The sequence below is a fragment of the Serinus canaria genome, chromosome 14 (genome assembly GCF_022539315.1).
Source record: "Serinus canaria isolate serCan28SL12 chromosome 14, serCan2020, whole genome shotgun sequence".
Lineage (NCBI taxonomy): Eukaryota > Metazoa > Chordata > Aves > Passeriformes > Fringillidae > Serinus > Serinus canaria.
Genome location: NC_066328.1, coordinates 9,196,568 through 9,215,133, shown reverse-complemented (window position 1 = coordinate 9,215,133; position 18,566 = coordinate 9,196,568). Strand labels below are relative to the sequence as shown.

At 40.7% G+C, this 18,566-nt stretch overlaps 2 protein-coding genes across 4 annotated transcripts; one reads left to right on the top strand and one right to left on the bottom strand.

Moving 5' to 3' along the window:
* Window positions 1-197: 197 nt before the first annotated feature.
* METTL9 (methyltransferase like 9) lies at window positions 198-17,634 on the bottom strand. 3 transcript variants are annotated; one of them, XM_009091869.4, is made up of 5 exons: window positions 17,367-17,634; window positions 13,695-13,885; window positions 11,476-11,685; window positions 10,855-11,039; window positions 198-929 (listed from the first exon to the last, which is right to left on the bottom strand). In XM_009091869.4, exons 1-5 carry the CDS (start codon window positions 17,538-17,540, stop codon window positions 727-729), a joined length of 963 nt encoding a protein of 320 aa, XP_009090117.2. In that variant the 5' UTR covers window positions 17,541-17,634; the 3' UTR covers window positions 198-726. The 3 variants fall into 3 exon arrangements, with proteins under 3 accessions (XP_009090117.2, XP_009090116.2, XP_018771477.1); XM_009091868.3 differs by having other exon boundaries at window positions 198-932; window positions 17,367-17,633; XM_018915932.3 differs by lacking the exon at window positions 17,367-17,634 and adding an exon at window positions 16,892-17,031 and having other exon boundaries at window positions 198-932.
* On the top strand, window positions 939-7,939 carry IGSF6 (immunoglobulin superfamily member 6). The gene is made up of 6 exons (XM_009091866.4): window positions 939-1,753; window positions 3,358-3,705; window positions 4,624-4,730; window positions 5,764-5,817; window positions 6,405-6,488; window positions 7,616-7,939. Exons 1-6 carry the CDS (start codon window positions 1,687-1,689, stop codon window positions 7,652-7,654), a joined length of 699 nt encoding a protein of 232 aa, XP_009090114.3. The 5' UTR covers window positions 939-1,686; the 3' UTR covers window positions 7,655-7,939.
* Window positions 17,635-18,566: the final 932 nt, after the last annotated feature.

The following is an 18,566-nucleotide window of genomic DNA, read 5'->3' as shown; positions in this document are numbered from 1 at the left end:
AAAAGCAATGAGGATTTATGAGGCTTTGACAAGGAAGAACACGAGGGAAACCTCACAGACATTTTTTGTGCACTGTTATCCCATTAAACAATAATTAAATGCAATGTTGTATTGCTACTGAAAGCGTGATTCTCAACACAAAGAGCAGTTGCTGCAGATAAGCGTGGCTAAAATGAACACAAAAGTTAATGCAAAAGTCATCTCAAAAAAGTTTATTAGCATGATTAAAAACGTGAAGAATGACAGTAAGAGAGACAGTAACTTAGCATGGAAGATTATCCATTTCAACAGTTTTATTCAACAAGGCTTAAAGTGAATGGATAACTTTATTGCCAGATTTTGCTTGATTTCTTTCACAACAGTTCACACTGTATCAGTTTCACCATTATAAAGACTATTGCTTTTATTTGGATATGATCCCTGTTGCAGGTAATTATAAAAAAATATCCCCCATTGCTGCTGGATTGCAGAATGCAATGTTGGTTTAGGAGCTGGTAAAAAAAAATACTCAGCTGAGGAGTCCATTTTAAAAACAACCTTTTTCTTCCCCCCCCCCCCAATCACACTACAAAGAAATACATTATTATTTTGGCCTTTAAGTTTCTTACATGGTATTTATTTAGCATGGCAATCCCAAAATTCCCTCCCTTTAAGTAACCATAAATCAAAATCCTCTTTCAGAGGCTGCTTCTTGGGTTAGATTGTGGAGCTTTACTTCACCCAGGCTTACACTGGCTTGAGGACAAAGACAGCATCATCCAGCACGTAGTAGTCATTGTACATGTCACCTTCACAGAGGTAGGGCAGTCTGGTGAAAGCCTCGATGGCAAAACCAGCTTTACTGAAAACTTCTGGCAGGCTGTTCACCTGCTCTTCCCAAGTGTGCCCTTTGATTTCCAAAACTTCTGAGGGCTTTTCCCACTTGCCACCTACTGAGAAAACAGAACAGCTTTGTTTCAATTATAAAGAAAACCTTATTGTGTGCTGCTTTTTGCTACAGAAAGCATAATTACACTAATTATGTTTCATTCCACTCCACACAGGAGGTTGCCACACCACTCACAGACTTGTTGCAAGATCAGTTTCAGTTTATCCCTGCTGTTCAAAAGCAGCTTCTTTAAGGTTATCTTTTGTTACATTTTTAACTAGAATCACCAGGAGGGGCTAAAAGATAACTGCCATTAGTTAGGCTGGTGTCCAGCAGACAGGCACAGAGGTAATTACACTAATTAGAGTCAGCAAGTTGAAAACTACAATTTGCTGTGCAGCTTTCACCAGCAGATCTCCACATTACAGTGGATGGCTACTTGGTGCCTTCAGTGGCCACCTACCAGCTGATCTGCTAAAGGCTGCTTAGGGTCATATAAAATTAAGAAGCTGGTTAAGTAGCATACTGGCAAATGTCTTGTTATTTGTTATATCCAATGAAATAATCTGAAGGATTATAGGTACAACTCTCAGGAATTCAAAATTTAAAGTTCTTCACTCATTTTCCAAGTAATGTCATCCACAACAAAAAAAGCTTTCTGGTCTGCTCTGTACCTTTAACCAGTTTGCTAAATGCAGTAGTAAACACCCTTCTAAACAGGAAGTTCTACATCTTGTGATTAAGACAGTTCTGCAAATCCAAACATTTCCTAAGTTCCTCTTCCTTCAAGAAGATTCATTTCCACAGAGATACAAGAAATGGCATCTTTCAACAAATTAAAAAACGTGCTAATGCTGGCGTTTGACTGGATCCTGTATGGTGCTGGTAAGCCTTTCGAAAAATTTCTTACATTTTCTCACTTAACAGCAGTTAAACAAGACTGAGACTTTTGTAGTTATAATTTGCAGCACAGCTACAAAAGAAAAGCAGTGAAAAGTTTTGCTGAAAATCAGGTTAATTTCTGCTATTGTCATACAACTTCCAAAGTACACAACTGCTAGCAAATGCTTTTTTCTTCCCAAAGTCTGAAACGCTGCTGTAACCTGTAATTTCTGGGTCAAATCCTGCTGCACTTCCCTGCTTGGAACACTCCAGCAGCAGCTTGGTTTCAGAGCAACTGTGTTTGTCTGGGTGGAGGGTTTGGGAAGTTCAGCAGGCAGCATCTATATGACCTGAGGCCATGGAGTTCTGCTCTGCAAGGACCCCAGAGCCTGTGGATTAGGTGGAAAAGAGAAGGGGATCAGCTGCAGAAGCACAAGCTACTGCCTTACACCTACACGGTGTAAGTACACCCACAACTTACAATCTTCAGATTGCTGTAGCTGCTGTGGAATTGCTCTGATATGGACCTGACACAGAATCAATTTCACTTTATTCCTGTAGAAGTCACAGCCACTGAATCTGATTGGATTTAGTGAGAAAAATGATGAAGGGACAATGCTAATTGTTCACCATGGACACATTTACAAATAGTGTCTCAGCAGTACACTAAGAGATGTCAGTTTATTTATCTTCTAGTTTGTTATTTTCTGGCAAGCAGAAAAGGATGCTATTTAGATACTACCTTTATTCTCACTGCAATAAGCTCATTGCCATAGTTTAAACAACTACACTATTTATTTGAATAAAATTAAATATATTAACACAGAATTCACATGGATTTCAGTAAGGACTTAAAAAAAAAATCATCCAGACTAGTCATACTAAACCACACGTGTTAGTTCCTTAATTAGAATGCTCTTCTCTGATTAACCTTCTTGTTTTCTCTGCATACATTTTTTAAATGTCAGGACTAACAAGCACTATTATTCTTAGAAACCCAGAGTCAATATATGTGATGAAGTGGAAGAATATCTAGGAACTATTGTGAATTCTAATCAATGTTATGAAGTTCCTAAATTATAAATGTCTTGATTTATGACATTTCCACTGCCTGCCTTCAGCTTGTCTGGTTTGACTCAGACCAGGAACAGTGGAGGAGAGAGAAAGCCCTGCAGAACTGCTCCACTGAGCAACTGCACTTATGTCACACAACATCCACCCACACTGGTCAGCACCCCCACAAACATGCAGCACTAAATCTCAGGCTAGAAACTGCACAAAGTATTCTTCTGGTCTTTTTCAGTGCCAAAGGAAACATTCACATTGCTTTGGATCTATCAGTCTTCCCTATTTTGTCAAAAAATAGAAAGGCAAGCAAATCACCCTGTAGATAAAAGTGTTAAATGAGCTCATGTGCAAGCTGTAGGAACTATTTAAAAACAAAGTTTGCTGAAAACAACCTTAATAATTTCAAGTTTGAAACACAGTGGATTTCGTCCTTTCCTCTCACCTTTCCTTGAATGAACCAAAAGTAGTTGGTTTAGCTTTTTAGACTGTACCTGGCTTTTTAGCTGTCCCTCCCATCACCAACTGTTCCTTCCCAACAGGTGTTGCAGGTCAGTGCCGAGTCACTGTAGCACAGCCCAGGTTTCAGCAGGCTGACTCCTCCATGAATGTGTCCCTAACCTGCTCCTTCTCTGCCTCTGGATGCTCCTCATCCCCACCTGAAGTTCTGTGGTTTCGCTTTTTAACTAATACACATCAGGATTTGTGTACTCCTGGCTGCAGAGATCATCAGAAGTATAAAGTACATTCATCAGGAAATAACATCTTACTTCAGATAAAAGATCTGATTGAAGATGACAGTGCTGTTTATATCTGTGGAATAGCATTTTCAGACTCAGAGTCACCCCGTTCTAAACAAACAGGAGATGGAACAGTACTAATGGTAACAGGTCAGTTGATTATTCCTTCTTAATGAAGCATCTTAGAAGAAAGAAATTATCTTTTCTAAATACTCTCTTTATTTATGCTTTCAAGAATGACATTTAAAATGGAAATACCAATAAACCCATTAGGAGTAGTATGGCTATATTAAGATGTTATTAGTAAAACCAGAGGGATTCCACGAATAAGCATCTCAACCTCGTTTGCTAATTAGGCTGTTCTGTCATATGATGAAGATGACTCTAGAATTCTGCAAAAGAAAGAAGTTTTGCACTTATTGCTGTCTAACCACACTCTACATCCTCTTACAGAAAGACTTTTGTGGCTGTCAGAAAGAAGTGTCTACTGGAAAATGGGAAGTAGAGAAACCAGCATTTAGTAGAAGCTGCCAAAAGAGTGCAGGGCCTCAGACCTGGGGATTCACACTGCTAGCCTGAGAAAAATGCTCCAAACCTTTGTATCACTTGCCTCTAGTAAAGAAAGTGATGAAACTTTAGTAACCACATTTCAGTTTTATATGCCTAAAACAGAAAAAAAAAAAAAAAAAAACAAAAAACAAGAAACACTCAGCTGGATTATTACTTTCTTTATATTCCTTCCTTCCTCTAATTCCATTTCTGAACAGAAGTCTATGAGCTTTATTCAGATACACCTTTACAGGAGCAGAACACTGGATGTCATTCTCTTTCTACCCCTACAGGAAAGGTTTGTAATCAAAAGTAACAGGTCTCCATTGCCCTTGCAAACATATGAGTGAACAAAAGGAAAATGATCTCATTAAGGAATTTAGACTGAAAATTACCCATAAAAATATTGCTGGTATATGGTTTTTTAATTCCCCAGAGAAAGGGAGCTGGAATGCAGAGTCTTAAAAAAATTAAGTGAATCAGAAGCGCCCTTTATTCTAACACTCATTTTTAATAAAGGATCAGGGAAGCAGCTCAGCCATGGAAAACTCATCTCCATGATCATTGCCTCGTCCTTACTGTTCCTGTACAGCTCTGCTGTGCTCATTTCCTTTGCGGTCTACAAGGTAGGCTCAGAGTGATTTTCTGGTTTTGTTCATTTTGTAAATCAATGAAGTCTTAACATCTCCATAAGGGGAATAAAAACACATTTATAGATTTTATAACTCCTATGGTCAAGCTTTAAAGAGGAGGTTGGTTGAAGACCATGTGCTGCACACACATCTGTGAACTCCTGCGTGGCACACACCTGGACTCTCAACAGCAACCACATTTATTTTTTTTCAGTAAAGTGTCTAAAATAAAAGGTATTCTGAAGCTAAAATTATCCAGAGAGTATAAATTTCCAGTAAAAGTAATTTAAATTCACATCAAAGTATTTATGAGCTGCAAAAAAGTTACTGCAGACTGACCTCACCTGTCTACTGATTCTCTTCATACATGGACAGAAGAGAGACCTTGGTAAAATTTAAAAATATCAGAGACTTGGAATGAGGTTTAAGCTTATAGAAACAAACCCATTTAAATGAACGTAGTTAAAAGTTATGTAATTATTGCTGGTTTTTTATTTAATCTAGAACAAAATTTGTGTTTAGATAAAACCAAACAGAGCTACAACAGGAATCTTTCCGTGATAATGAGATTTTGACAGGAGAATCAGGACTTCACAGTCCTTACTGGTATGATATGGTAAAATGATTCTTTCCTGTACTGTCTAAGCATAAAGACAGGACTGGCTTTTTTATTTTTGTTTTTCTTTAGAAATGAAGGTACAGTGTGAAGAGTACAGTGAGAAAAATTAAACAAGCCTTCTTCAGGGGAAAAACTGGATCTGTGATGCCATTGGATTATTTTTGAGAATTAAGTAGTGTTTCAAGCAGGTCTCACTGTGCTCAAAGCAAAAACACTTGCAATATCTACTACCAGAAGCTGAGAAAGGTTTCACACGTGAAAAGCTCTCTGATTTTTCCAATGACATAAGCTGATCTAGTGAACAATTACCTACAAACTGACACTGCAAAAGGGCAACAATTTTAACTACTCTGCTAAGTTCTCATCTTATATTTTAATTGCTTTTTCATTTATTTTCCCTCCCTCCAGTTAAAACCAAAGCTTCAAAAGAAAAGTGGGAAAGACCAAACAACAGAGAACTGTGTATGTTAACATGTTATTTGCTTTGTCTGTGATTCAGAGCTTCTTCCTGTCTTTTTGAAGTATATTTGGCATCAAATTTGTGATTAGCTGACGATTCCATTAAAGAGACATCTGAGCTGCTAAGGCTTCGCTTTAGATTTGTACAAAATTAGTTATCAATTTCTATTTAACTAATTTCAACAAATCAGGTAATTTATTTTTAACACATTGGATGCATGGTAAAGTTAATCTCTGTAAAGGCTATCTCTAACACACTGTTTCCTTCAGGTTTTAAGTAAATTTTGTTCAAACTTCTGATAAGTTTTTACTTGGTTTTACTATTAATTAACAACAACCTCCACCACTTGTATGAAAATCAGAATCCATGCATTTAAAGAGCCATTAAAGAAGGTGTATATGTTAAGTAATGCAATCAAAATGTAATTTTAAAACCTTCTGCTTGTCAAACTGCATGCTTTTAAAAAGCTACTTAGTAACAATCCCAAAGACATATCCAGGTAAAAAACCTAAATTAGAAAAGGTAGAAAAAGATATTTACTCCAACTCAAAATGTTGCACTGAACCAAAATATTTTAAATTATTTGCAGAAAATAAATAGCGGACGAAAAATTTTTCAAGCAATTGCTCAAGAACTTCAAAAGCAGAGATATGCTCAACACTGCCAGCAGCCTGTGAGTATCCACCCACCAATACCTAAATTGATGGGGAAAAAGGGAGACCAGAAGGTTTTAGGATTTTACTGTATCTATTTCCTTTAAAGTTGATAGAGATGCAAAAAAAGTATTCTGAATGCCAGTCAAGGACATTACAAAGCATTCTAAATGGCCATATGCATACAATTACATATATATATATATATTTACATGTGTATACACACACACACACACACCCCTTTTTAAATGTATGCTTGTACATTTAAAATTAGAACTGCCATAAATCTGTATTTTGCCAACAAGAGGTCTGGTTCCGTACTGTTTGGTGAAATGCCTGGAGCTGTTAAGAGGTTATGTTTGAAAAGTACTGCTTTTTCAGCTCCTCTTGCTCCATTAACCCAGAGTAGGGGACAGAAACATAACAAACCTTATAAAAGCTCTGTAATATATTTAAAGGTATTTCCTTTCCTCCAACACACAGAGCCTAAATTAAGTGTATTCAACATCACTGAGTAAAGCCACACAACTTATTTCATCATGCTAAATTTAAGCCATTAAGTCTTGTATGACAATAATTTTATACGTGCCATGTAAATTATTAAAAAACAAAACCAAACCAAACCAAGCAACTTCAGAAATCACACATATTTGCAAGCAAAGAAAATTGCTTCAAAATCTTGCTTCCAAAATCTTGCTTGAGAAACAATGTTAATTCTTTCCTATTCTGAGCACAGAGATCATTCAGAGATGCAAGGAGGAAGCAAATGACACACAGACCAAAGTCAAGCACTTCTCCTGTAGACATTTCACTTCATTTATTTCCACACAGCTTCAATTATTTTCCTCTGTAACTACCCCTTTAAAGCCTTCCAGTCCCTGCTGACATGACCTGGTCCTTGGTTTGACCATCAGATATGAAAATCTGGGCTATGTTTTACTGCCCCTGTGCCCCCTGGAGATTAGGAAAAGCCAAGAGGATAAGAAACATGCTCTGAAGACTGTAGATACCACATGGACAAAAACAACTGGATAAGAGGGGAGAAAGGATTTCACTGAAACACTAAAGGGATGGAGTTTGCTCAAAAAAGAAATTCTGCCTTTATTAAAAAAAAATCAACTCAATAACAAAACACTTCTGTCCCTAGGATGATCTGGAAGATGACACTGTTTATCAGAACAGATGAGCACATGCAGCACTTCAGATTTGTTCAACAGTTCTCCTGCATGCAAAGGAGCAGGTGAGGAAGTTAAGCTTCTTCACAGACTTCCTCTGCTTTAAAGGAAGAGGAAAAAACCTTGCAGGGCAGCGTTCTTCAGGAGTATTTTCTAAACAGATCACCAGAACCAAGTGCATTGTACCTTACACCTGTGTTACATATTCTATTTTCCATTTCCAAGAACCCTGGGAAAAGACTTCATCTTTGTAAGATACCTGCTGATGCTTCATAAAAGTTTCCCTTTTCAGTTTAGATTTAATTCTGTCTTTTTTTTTCTCTTGACATAATCTTCTATGTATTCCTATTACACAAAACAGGATGTGAGAGATGTTTGACAATTGACAGCAACAGAAAATAAACTCGGTTCATGGGTGAAATTCTGGATTTGCTCATGTTAATGGGGTAGTTATTGATGTAACATTTACAGACCAACAGTAAATAAGCCTTAGACCAGTTTAAACAGAGCAAAACCTGTGTATTAGGCAAGCAGAAAACACTGACAGTATAAACACACACACTATCCTGGAGAAGCTCATTTGGGATGGGAGCATCTTCCAAGCATCTTTCTATTTAGGAAAGTAACTGTCATTGTGAAAACACTGCTCCTCCAATCTAAAATTCACCTGCTAGGCTGACAACCCCCATCTCCCAGTCCCACCATCCCAAGGCAGGAATACCTGGAGCACCACGTTTTGCCTTTACAAACCTGTTCAACATGGATCCAAGCACAAAAAAGAACTACACTACCCAGTATAGTTTTTTTTAAGTACCTTTTTCAGCAGTTACTACCTAGCCAACCTGCAAAATCAGCACTTTTACAAGGTACCTGTTGGTATCAGGCATTTTCCCTTCTAAAGAACAGCTGCATCTTTTATCTTAATTTAAATAAAGCAAGGCTTTGTTTAACAAATGAAGTGGCATTTTGCACTTCTGCAAGATGAAAACTGACAATTGAGACAAAGCAAGGGTCCATCTTACACACTACTCTGTTTCCAGCTCAATTAATAGTACTTCAGGAGGACAGAATACACACCTTTGCCTTCTCATCCCTGTCAATTCATTACAAGGATATGAAAATGTTCAAAAAGGAAATTTCACACTCCCAGGCTCCCAACGTTCACTGCTTCTGAAGTATAGCATGACATTTTTATTTTAGAGAAATTTACACCAGTCCAGTCATGTATTACCCAATAATGACTTTTTCTGTCTATATTAGGAAACACAAAGGATTCTTATATGACTATGTGAGACACCTATTAAAAATGAAGTTGTGGTAGTACTTGTTCTTAGTGACTGGTCTAATACCTGATGATTCATCAGGCTCTCTTGCCAATGTAGACACCTGCAGTAACTGCATTCCTGGTTGTTCTGCATGTTGAAATAAAACTGAAAAGCCCCAGAGAGAATTTATGACTGAGCTCCTCTGGACTCTAGGTGTCACTGTCATTCCACAAACAGTGAGCACAGACCTGTATTTTGATTTCTTCTCCACCTTGCTTTGTTCTCTTAGAGCAGGTTTTATGTTATTCACATAGACAGCTTCCACCATTACCATCCCACTATACTGCATGTAACAACCCATATATCTCATTTTGATTAAAATAATTTCTCCACTTCAATCTATGGATCTATCACTAGATCAAACACCTTACCTGCCTCAACACTTCCATTTGTTCTCCCTCTACAAAATTAAAAAGTTTCACTACATGGGTCCAAGCTGGTTTTCATGAGCTGCTACAAGAAGTTACTTGAGCTGTGGAATGTTCTCCTCTTCAAATGTTCCAAGTATAATTTTGTTATATATAAAACATATGTACATATCTATTTTTAAAATGCATCATGTAGAACAGCTGAATGAAAATACTGAACTTCTAAAATGGATTTTACATCATGAAGACAGTCTGGCAGCTAATTGTCTGTTTCTTTAGCCCACAGTTAAATCGGTCTTTAGTGGGAAAGCTGTAACTTTTGTGTGTACTAACCTGCACTGTCAACAGTTTACATGGGTCCATATCCATAATTGTGGCAAATAGTGGCAAAGGATTTGTACAAGAAGAAGTCATATTGTTCCACATTACAGGAACAATAAGTTATAACCAAATATGCTTGAAATACTTTACACAGATGCCTAAGTAAAACACCAAATCTAATTTAAGTCAAACAACTTTTCAAAATAGTTACAAAATTGCAAGCTCAAATACAGTATTATAATTAATTCTTCACCTGATGGCATTACTTCTTATACTTATTTTTTTCCCTTTTCCCATCAAAATACCACTAGCATGCAAAAAAAGAAAACCAGATTCAGTTTGATGCACTTGTGATTGCCAGAGCATGATGAGTTCTGTATTTTCTGGGCATCCATGCCTTTCCACAGACAAGTCTTAACACTCAGGAAGAGCCAGAAAAATGACTGATGAACATCAGCCTCTTGGAATTCAAACCACCTTCAGGGTGCTTCAACCTGAATCCACAATCACAGGCATGGAAAAAGGTTCCTAGTCTCTTTAGAAGTTTAGTCATAAGGACAGATTCATCTGAAAATCTCTCCTATATTTCTTTAAATTCCAAGTAGGGTAAATAATTGAGTTTTGGCACTCAATTTTACCTTTTTATTCCTGTTACTAGTACAATGTAAATTCATACAATATTAATAGTGGTTGATACTTTGTATTTGTAGGGGTCCATATTTTACTTTGAGAGCTCATGCTGGAAAGTGAAAGTTAACTTTCTATGGATTTTTAGGTGGGATTCATCTGGAACACTCAAAACAGCTTGACTTGAATGGCTCTATTCAGCATTAGACAGTTCTGGTGGTTTTGCTCAACTGGTCACTAGAGACAGCTGGGGTAAAAGGCCCTAATCAGGGACCAGTTTTCCAAAGTTGCTCCAACACAGCTGAAATGTGGTAACTTGCAAAACAGGATCTGTGACTTCAATATTTGAGCTTTTTGTTGGTGTCAACAATGTTTTCTGTGGAGTTAACAAAACAGCTTACATCATGTGGCCTATTTACCTATGATTTCATACTTCTGAACATGCCTTCTACTAGTTATTAGTAAAAAATCAAATACAAACATGTCACTTATGAAACATTTAATCTGGGAAACTAGATCCTACAAATGCTTTCTTTACCCACCTAAACAGCTGTTAATCTGTGCACTTACCATTTTCCACATAGGGGTGAAATGGCAGAACCAGTGCTAGGATGACTCTGCCTCTGGTTGGCTCCAGTACACTTCTAATGTCTTTTAATACAGTCAGTGGCTGATCACAGCGATCCAGCAAATTCAAACAGCTGATAACATCATACTGAAATCCTGTGTTTTGCCATTCATTTACACCAAGCACCCTATGAAAGGAAAGGGAAAGAGATACAATCTGTTAAATAAAAACAAGCTGATTTCAGACAGAACTACTGAAGAGAAGAATTCCCTGTGGACGTGTTGACAGTGCAGGTAAGGTCAACCACTTAGAGAAGAGACAGACATGATCCCTTCTGGTCTTTTGGAAAAGGAAACTAAATCAATGATCAGCATGGCTGCATGTCCAGCCCTATGAACCTTTACACTGTCTGATAAACAGCAGGTAATAAAGGAGACAAAACCCAACACTCTAAGAGGGATCATCACATGTGCTTGGTTTTTTGCTGTTGTACAGGCTAACCTTTTCCATAACAACCAAACAATAAAGGAATTGACTGACAATACTGAACATTCATTAAATTACAAATAGATTGCTTGCTGTAATGTCTGATATAAAGGATATAGGAATTATTCAGTCAATACCTGTATTTCTTCTTCTGAAGCTGCCATATCATCGTTTCAGACAATTCAGTGGCATAGATTTCTTCAAAGTGAGGACTCATAACTTTAGTGACTTCTCCATCTCCAGCCCCTAAATCAAGAAGTCTATGGGATTTCCATTCAGGATTTATTTTAAGCAGTCTTTGAAATTGTTCTGGGGAAAACACAAACATTGAGCCTCTTCCCAGTAGCCTAAAATGTAAAGAACAAGAAATGACCAATTTTGTACAAACTTTAATAGGACAGGCAGTGAAAAAATTTAGAATGTGCTTTGGCAGGAACCAGTCATACATAATAGTAGACAAGGTCACTGCTCAGATATATTTTAAATCCTGTTCAACTTGTCTTGCACTTGTAAGAGATCAAACACAGAGCCACATGCAGTTACAGTGGTTAAGACTCCAGAAGGAATTTGATTAGGCAAGGAAGAGCTCATGGGGTGCAGATCAAAAAATGATTGCATTTAAAAATAAAAGGGGGGAAGAAAAAGAGTAGGAAAGATAAAGACTGAACCTTATTTGTCACATCTGCAGATTTGAATCTCTGCTACCTACCTTAAAGAAAACAACAGGATGAAATAACAGAGGAAATAAAATGGCTGCAGACACAGAAGTATGCACAATGAATGAGGAATAGGATGTGGAACGAGGAGGGAAGACAGAAAACAGATTTGAAGAAAGCATGGGGGTAACGCTGCTGGAGGGGCAAAAGAGATTTTTAAAATTCTATGCTACAATGGCTTTTGCTGCTATCTGCAAATCCTGCATTCAACATGAAAAGCTGTGGAACAGAAAATAGACAACTCATTAAGGAATTGGGTAGAGGTGACAGTTGGATTCCTTATGGATCAAGTCAATGCCATACCCGCCCATAACTGTTTGAAGACTACACAGTGACACGTTTCAGCTGTCATAGCAGAATTCAATGATGAAACAGTTAGAAGAACTGGCAGAGGAAGAAGAACTGGTCACTAATAGACTGCAGGTAGATAAATACTATTCTTTAAACTCCTGTTGGATAGCAGGTTAAACTTAAAGACAATGAACAAGAAAAAAAAAGCAATCAGGAAAAAAGGTAAACAGAGACAAAAAGACTCCAAGAATAAAAAATGTGAGAAGGAGCTGGCCTAGGAAAGACTGACTACTAAAACCCAAAGAAACAAAAAGGACTGAGTATACAAAGTCATAGACAAGAAACTAAGTAGGATATCAAATGTATGAAAATAAACACACTACATCCAATTTAAGTAGAGCCCCCTTGCAGCACACATGTGTCAGTCCACACTGTATAATTGGCTCATAGCTATTATTCCTAACAGCATTATGAGGTGTTATTCAAAGCCCTGAAGAGCCTTTGAAAAAAAATGGAAGAGAAAGGAAGAAGAGACCAAAGGAACCTTTATATAAAGCTACACATAACTAAGAACACCACAGGGAAGCTCATAAAGTCATCTGAGTAGAAAATAAGGAAAAGGACTATTTTTCTAGCCCCAGCAGACAGCTCCTATTTTGTATCAGACTGTGCAGAAGTATGTAGCAGGTGCAGAGGTGGGGATACTGGAGAAATTGGCTAAATGTAACAAAATGCATTTTTCATAAGGTCAAAGCTGATAAGCTGTTAAATGTGTCTGAATGGGGTAAGGTGAGCAAAAAAGAGCCCTGCCTTGTTTGAAAAAAATACTAAAGCACCCATGAACAGCCAAACTCCCCTGCAACTGATGCAATAAGAATAGAAGAATGCTGTTTTATCAACTTATGTTTTCCTGCTTTGCTGATGGTTCATAAGTCAAACATGCTCCTTCAGAAGTCATCTGTTCCAGGGCAGCTTACACACAAATTGAGGTGGAATTGTTTCAGGGAATAAGAGGAAGGACAAATAGTCAACATTTGTGTTACCAGACACAACACCTGGCCAGCTTTGCAGTGTTTACAAATGTGCCATGATTTGCCATGGACAGGCAAACACTCTCCAGCAGGAAGAGTTTTAGGTACAATACAGAACAGTCTGGATACAGCCACCAGGACAATCAAACAGTGACTGACAAAAATGTGGCAGCAGGGAAAGAGCAAGGTGGAAGGGGGGAAGCAGCAAAGGGAAATTACACATTTTGAAAAGCTGGCAGATCAAGGGGTAGGGCTGAACACTTGAAAACTCTAAATCCAAACTGTATTTAGCTTACCCAAGATCAATGTTTCACTTACCCATTGATAGATGTTCTAGACATAAAAAGGCTAAAAATAGAGGACACAAAAGAGTGATAGAGCTGGATAAACAGCCAGCCTGACTTCTCAATGCTGTTGTTTAAGAAGATCTGTGTTCCTTGGTCAAGGTAACTCTGGACAAAAATAGGCTGAAGGGATTCAGACAACTGTTCAGTGTTGCAGACATACCACTAGAAAAAGAGATAAAGGATAATTTTAAAAGTTCAGCAGTGTAAACGCAGAAGAAGTCAAAATTAATACATACAAAACTATTACCAATTTCCATAAACACAAAAATTTAGCTTTTCCTACAGTCTTTCCAACAAACTTCAGGATTAACTTAGAATTGTAACAAAGTGAGGACTGACTACTTGCTAAGAAATAGTGGCTTTAATTTTTGTCTTAATTATTACCTTGTACCTGGAAGAGATCTACAAGGTAAATTCCCTAGAAAGCCAACATAGGTCCTCTAGGCAAAAGCTGTATTAAAAAAATTCAAATTTCTTTCTAATGAAGAATATCACTATGATTTTTTACTCTCCTACACTTACATGGAGTTGGTGCCAGTCCTTCTCATAAAATGCCATTGTGTCTGTTTTCTACCATTAAGAATTATTCTCTACAGCCAACACCCTCTCATCTCCCCCTTAAATCTTGCAATAATGTTCCTTAATCTAGCTGCATGTGTTCATTGTGCAGATAGGGAGCTTTAAGTATCCTAAAGTGAGATGTAGAGTTTTAGCAGAACCTTGTAAAAAATACACATGGAAGGACAGGAACTGTCAGCTGGGGTAACTCCCCAAAGATTTAACACACATGTGCTCAGACCCTGATCCCATCACATTTGTTTGCCTTGTTGGGAGAGGAACATTCACTCCAGGCAGGTTTACACAGCGTTCAGCACAGTGGAACTTGCAGTCATCACTTCAATGGGACAGGGCATCACTTCCCAGCAGCAGGGCCAGCAGCAGAGGGGAGCACACAGTGCTCTGGGGCCCCTATGCCAGATTCATGAGCAGGGGCTCCATCAAACACTGGCCCAAAGCAGAGAGGGGAGACCCCAAGACCCCTCAGCTGAGCAGCAAACATACTGCTGAGGTTTGAAAACCTCCTGCACAGTGGGTGCATTTCTGGCAGAATCAGGCTCTGGACTGTACTTTCAAACACACTGGTGGGTAGAACAAGTGAGTGATCCTTTCCTCTGAAACACAGGTTCTGAGCCTGGCACAGGGATCCCCAAAACTGCTGATTCACCAGTTTAGGTCTCTTCTCACTGCAGTTCAGCACTTGTTAAATAAATCAGCATAGGCCAGTGATACCCAAAAGGAATCCTTAGTGGCTCCTGAAAAACCACTAAAGCAGCAGCTTGTGTACTTTGTCCATTCCTTCAGAAGCCAATTCCAAGAGTGTGGCAGAAGAAGCTGAGGAGCAGGCTGGGATGTGTCAGCTTCTCAGGGCTGCTGCCTCACTCCACTGAACAGGTTTGGAGTGGCTCAGATGATTTTGCAATGTGTTGCCAGTTTCAACCCAGACAAAAACCTTTTCAAAGCCTTGGGAAACAGAGGCTTTGTTCCATAAGCAGCATGACTACACCTGAGCTCATACACCTCAGGGTTCTGCACTGAACTCTCAACCTGCAGTTCCACTGAAAAACAACAGTCCTACAATTCTTGCCTTTAAAATTTCTAAATATTGACATAACCACTGACAGAAGGATGATGGTGACAACTTAACAGAAGCTTGTTTCCAAAAATTAGCTGTTCACAGATCTCCAATTTCTTCTTCTCAATATGGTTTAGTGGGTATGGCGGTATGTGGTCAAAAGTTGGACTTGATGATCTTGGAGCTCTTTTTCAACCTTAATGATTCGATGACTCTATGATCTCATGGTTAATCTTGCCAATAAGGTTATTGACAACTATCTATAGAACACTGGTGAGTAACAGAAATTCTAACGCATTATAAGAGTGAAAAAAAAAAAAGCCCCAAAAACCCAATCTAAATTTCAAATTTGAAAAAAAGGTGAAAACCAGCTTAATTCCAGAATTACTTCATCAGAAGAGAAACTGCTTTTGTTTTCCTCCACATACAACTTATGAAAGGCCACTAGTTATGTGACAAAGTGTGTGTCAATATATTTTCAGATTGCTGTTCAAAGACCTTTGTTATAACAAAAATTACAAACATTGCAACTCTTGCCTAATATTAGTAAAAGGATGAAAAACTTCTTTTAAATAATTTACATACAACTAGTTAAGTCAGTAAAACCAAAGAGTCAAAGTACCAGCAGTCTGAACATGTAACATTGCTTACCCCACAAACTCAGAAACCATAAATCTTACCAAGTGTACTAAATAATCAATACCTACATTTAAAATCTAGATCCAATAAAACAGAGATGGAGATTATCCACTGCAGACCATCTACCTGTGAATGACAAAGGCACCTCCACAACACATTTCCCTGACTTGTCTTTCTACTACAGCTCTTAACAACACAAAAGACTTTCAGATTTTCTTTGTTCACCAGAAGGAAGTTGTTCCCGTAAACCTGAATTTTGCTTCTCTTTGTACTTATGTCCTGAACATTCCCAACAGCAGACCACAAGCACTAAATTCCAGGGATACATCCACCCAACAAGGTTCTGGATGTCAGCACCCACCCAGAGCAGTAAGAAGGCTGCAGAAATGGATCAGCAGGAAGAATTATGGTCTTCCTTTGTACAGCAGTCCTCAAGTGCTTATACTACATCTTCTTCGTTAGCTCGCTTCTGCATATTTAACGTAGATTAAGCTGCCAGCTTCCTTCTGCACTAAGACTTTTTATTAGCCTTCTAACTCCTGTCAGATTTTCAGCAGCATTTCGCCAAAACATAGTGCGGATCTGAACGCATTCCAAATGAAATCTATCACACAACCACTGCACTGCAAGGGCACGGCCCCTAACTTCACAAGATACCGACCCATGTGGCCACACTGCCCAAACCCAGCACTAACCTTTTATCGCAGTCGGATCACATTGCAACAACTCATTCCTAGTCTGCCACCTCCTACTGCTCCAAGGCCTCCGTGGGAGTCTCAGTTTCCCACTTTTTTTTTGTTTTCCGGTACTAATTACAAACACCTCTGTGATTACAAACCCACCCCCGTCACCACCACCTGCAAACTTCCCTGGAGCGCTCTTCTCACAGGGCTCACCGGACAAACGGGGGTGTGCATTGAAAAAGCGGGGCGCACATCCAGAACCCGGGGCGCACGTCAAGAACCCGGGGTGCCCCTCTCCCGGGAGGAGCTCCGGCCCCGACCCGCCCCGCTCCGGGTGCCGGGACAGGCGCTGCTCCCCCAGCCGGTTCCGCCGGGCTCTCCGCGACTCCCCCGCGGCGCCCCCCGAGCCCGGAGCCCCGGGAGCGCTCGGCGGCGCGTTCCGCAGGGAGGGCGCACGGCAACTTTCTCACCGCAGGACAGAGCAGTTCCCTCTCTTTGTCTGCGCTGCCCGGCCCGCTGCCCCCTCAGCCCGCACCGGGGTCCCCGCTCCTCCCGCCGATCCCCCCGCCCCTGCCCGGCGGAGCTCCCCGGGGACGGGGGGGTCCCTGTGCCGCCCCCGTCGCCAAGTCCGGCACGATGAGGGGAGGGAAGGGAGGGGCGGGCAGCGCGGCCGCCGCCGGGGCTGTACCTGGTGGTTCTCCCTGGCGCCCGGGGCTGGCTGGCGGTGGCTACCCATCATATTCACGTAGAGGGACCTGGATAAAGGGCTCCGCAGGTACCGGGCCGGGCCAGCCCACATCGTCCTCCTCAGCACCCACAGGAGCAGGGTGTAGCAGCCCAGCCAGCACAGCAACAGTCTCATGGGGAAGGGGCGCGATCAGCCCCGCGCGCCGCCGCCGCCCCCCCGCTCCATGGCAGCGGCGGCTCCGCTCGGGGCCCGCGCACACGCTCCGGGCGGAACGCGCCGCCGCGGCAGCGGGGCCCGCCCGGACGCCTTCCCTGCAACACGCCGGGGCCTGGCGCGCACACCCGCTCCCTCCCTCTCCCTCGCCAATGGCCGGGCGGGGCCGCGCTGCGTTCGAACCGGAGCGGGGCTGAGCAGGGCGGGCTGGCGGCGGCTCGGCCGGGCTCCTCCTTCGTCCCCGCCCCGGGCTGCCGGGCGGGCGGAGGCCGCCTCGGCGGCGCTGGCGCACGTGCTCGGCGCCGCCCTGTCAGCCGCGCGTGCGCAGAGGGGCGCGGGCCGAGCCTCGGTGGTGAAGAGCCCTCAGCGAGCGGGGCCGGTCCCTCAGAGCGGGTTTGATGGCAGGGTCCAGCCCCTGCGTGGCCTAGGGAGGTTGGCACTGGCAGCCAAACCCCTCTGGGATCCTGGCCCTTACCTGGAACGTCCTCTGGTCAAGCACTGATCACATCCAACCTTGCCTATCCTGGGAAATCAGCAAAACCAGAGCAACGACAGACTATTGCCAGAGGATTTTTGTGTGCAGTTCATTTTCACTGATGTTTAGCCCCCTTGAGGAAGGTTTTTGACTTGAGAGCTTTAGACAGTCTTCCACTGAAGACTGTTTGATTTTTTTGGGTTTTTTTCTCTCTCCCATAGCTAGATGGGCTAGAATGCCTTTTGGTCTATTTTTATTTGGCTTGGGATTAAGACTCTCCTTTCCATGCCTGTTCTTATTTGTATAGACAGACTAGTTTTTCCCTTCAGGAATAAAACAGCTTTGTAATCAAAATCCGAAATGACAAAAGATTTGCTGCTTTTTAAACAGACATCTGCTCACAGTAAATAAAATTACTTCAGGTTAGTTATGTATTGTTAATAGGGAAACATATCTTGGTTTTATCACATAAAAAAATACAGATAATTGATTGCATACCAAATAAATAAAGA

What these genes read in the sequence shown, in the direction of transcription:
- IGSF6 (XM_009091866.4), top strand. Translation starts at nt 1,687, where the DNA reads ATGGCATCTTTCAACAAATTAAAAAACGTGCTAATGCTGGCGTTTGAC. An exon ending in CTGGATCCTGTATGGTGCTG is followed by an intron (nt 1,754 to 3,357) that starts GTAAGCCTTTCG and finishes CCTTCCCAACAG; the next exon opens with GTGTTGCAGGTCAGTGCCGA. An exon ending in CTCAACACTGCCAGCAGCCT is followed by an intron (nt 6,489 to 7,615) that starts GTGAGTATCCAC and finishes TTCTGTCCCTAG; the next exon opens with GATGATCTGGAAGATGACAC.
- METTL9 (XM_009091868.3), bottom strand. Translation starts at nt 17,540, where the DNA reads ATGAGACTGTTGCTGTGCTGGCTGGGCTGCTACACCCTGCTCCTGTGG. An exon ending in TCTAGAACATCTATCAATGG is followed by an intron (nt 11,686 to 13,694) that starts GTAAGTGAAACA and finishes TTTACATTTTAG; the next exon opens with GCTACTGGGAAGAGGCTCAA. An exon ending in CTTCAGAAGAAGAAATACAG is followed by an intron (nt 11,040 to 11,475) that starts GTATTGACTGAA and finishes TTCCTTTCATAG; the next exon opens with GGTGCTTGGTGTAAATGAAT.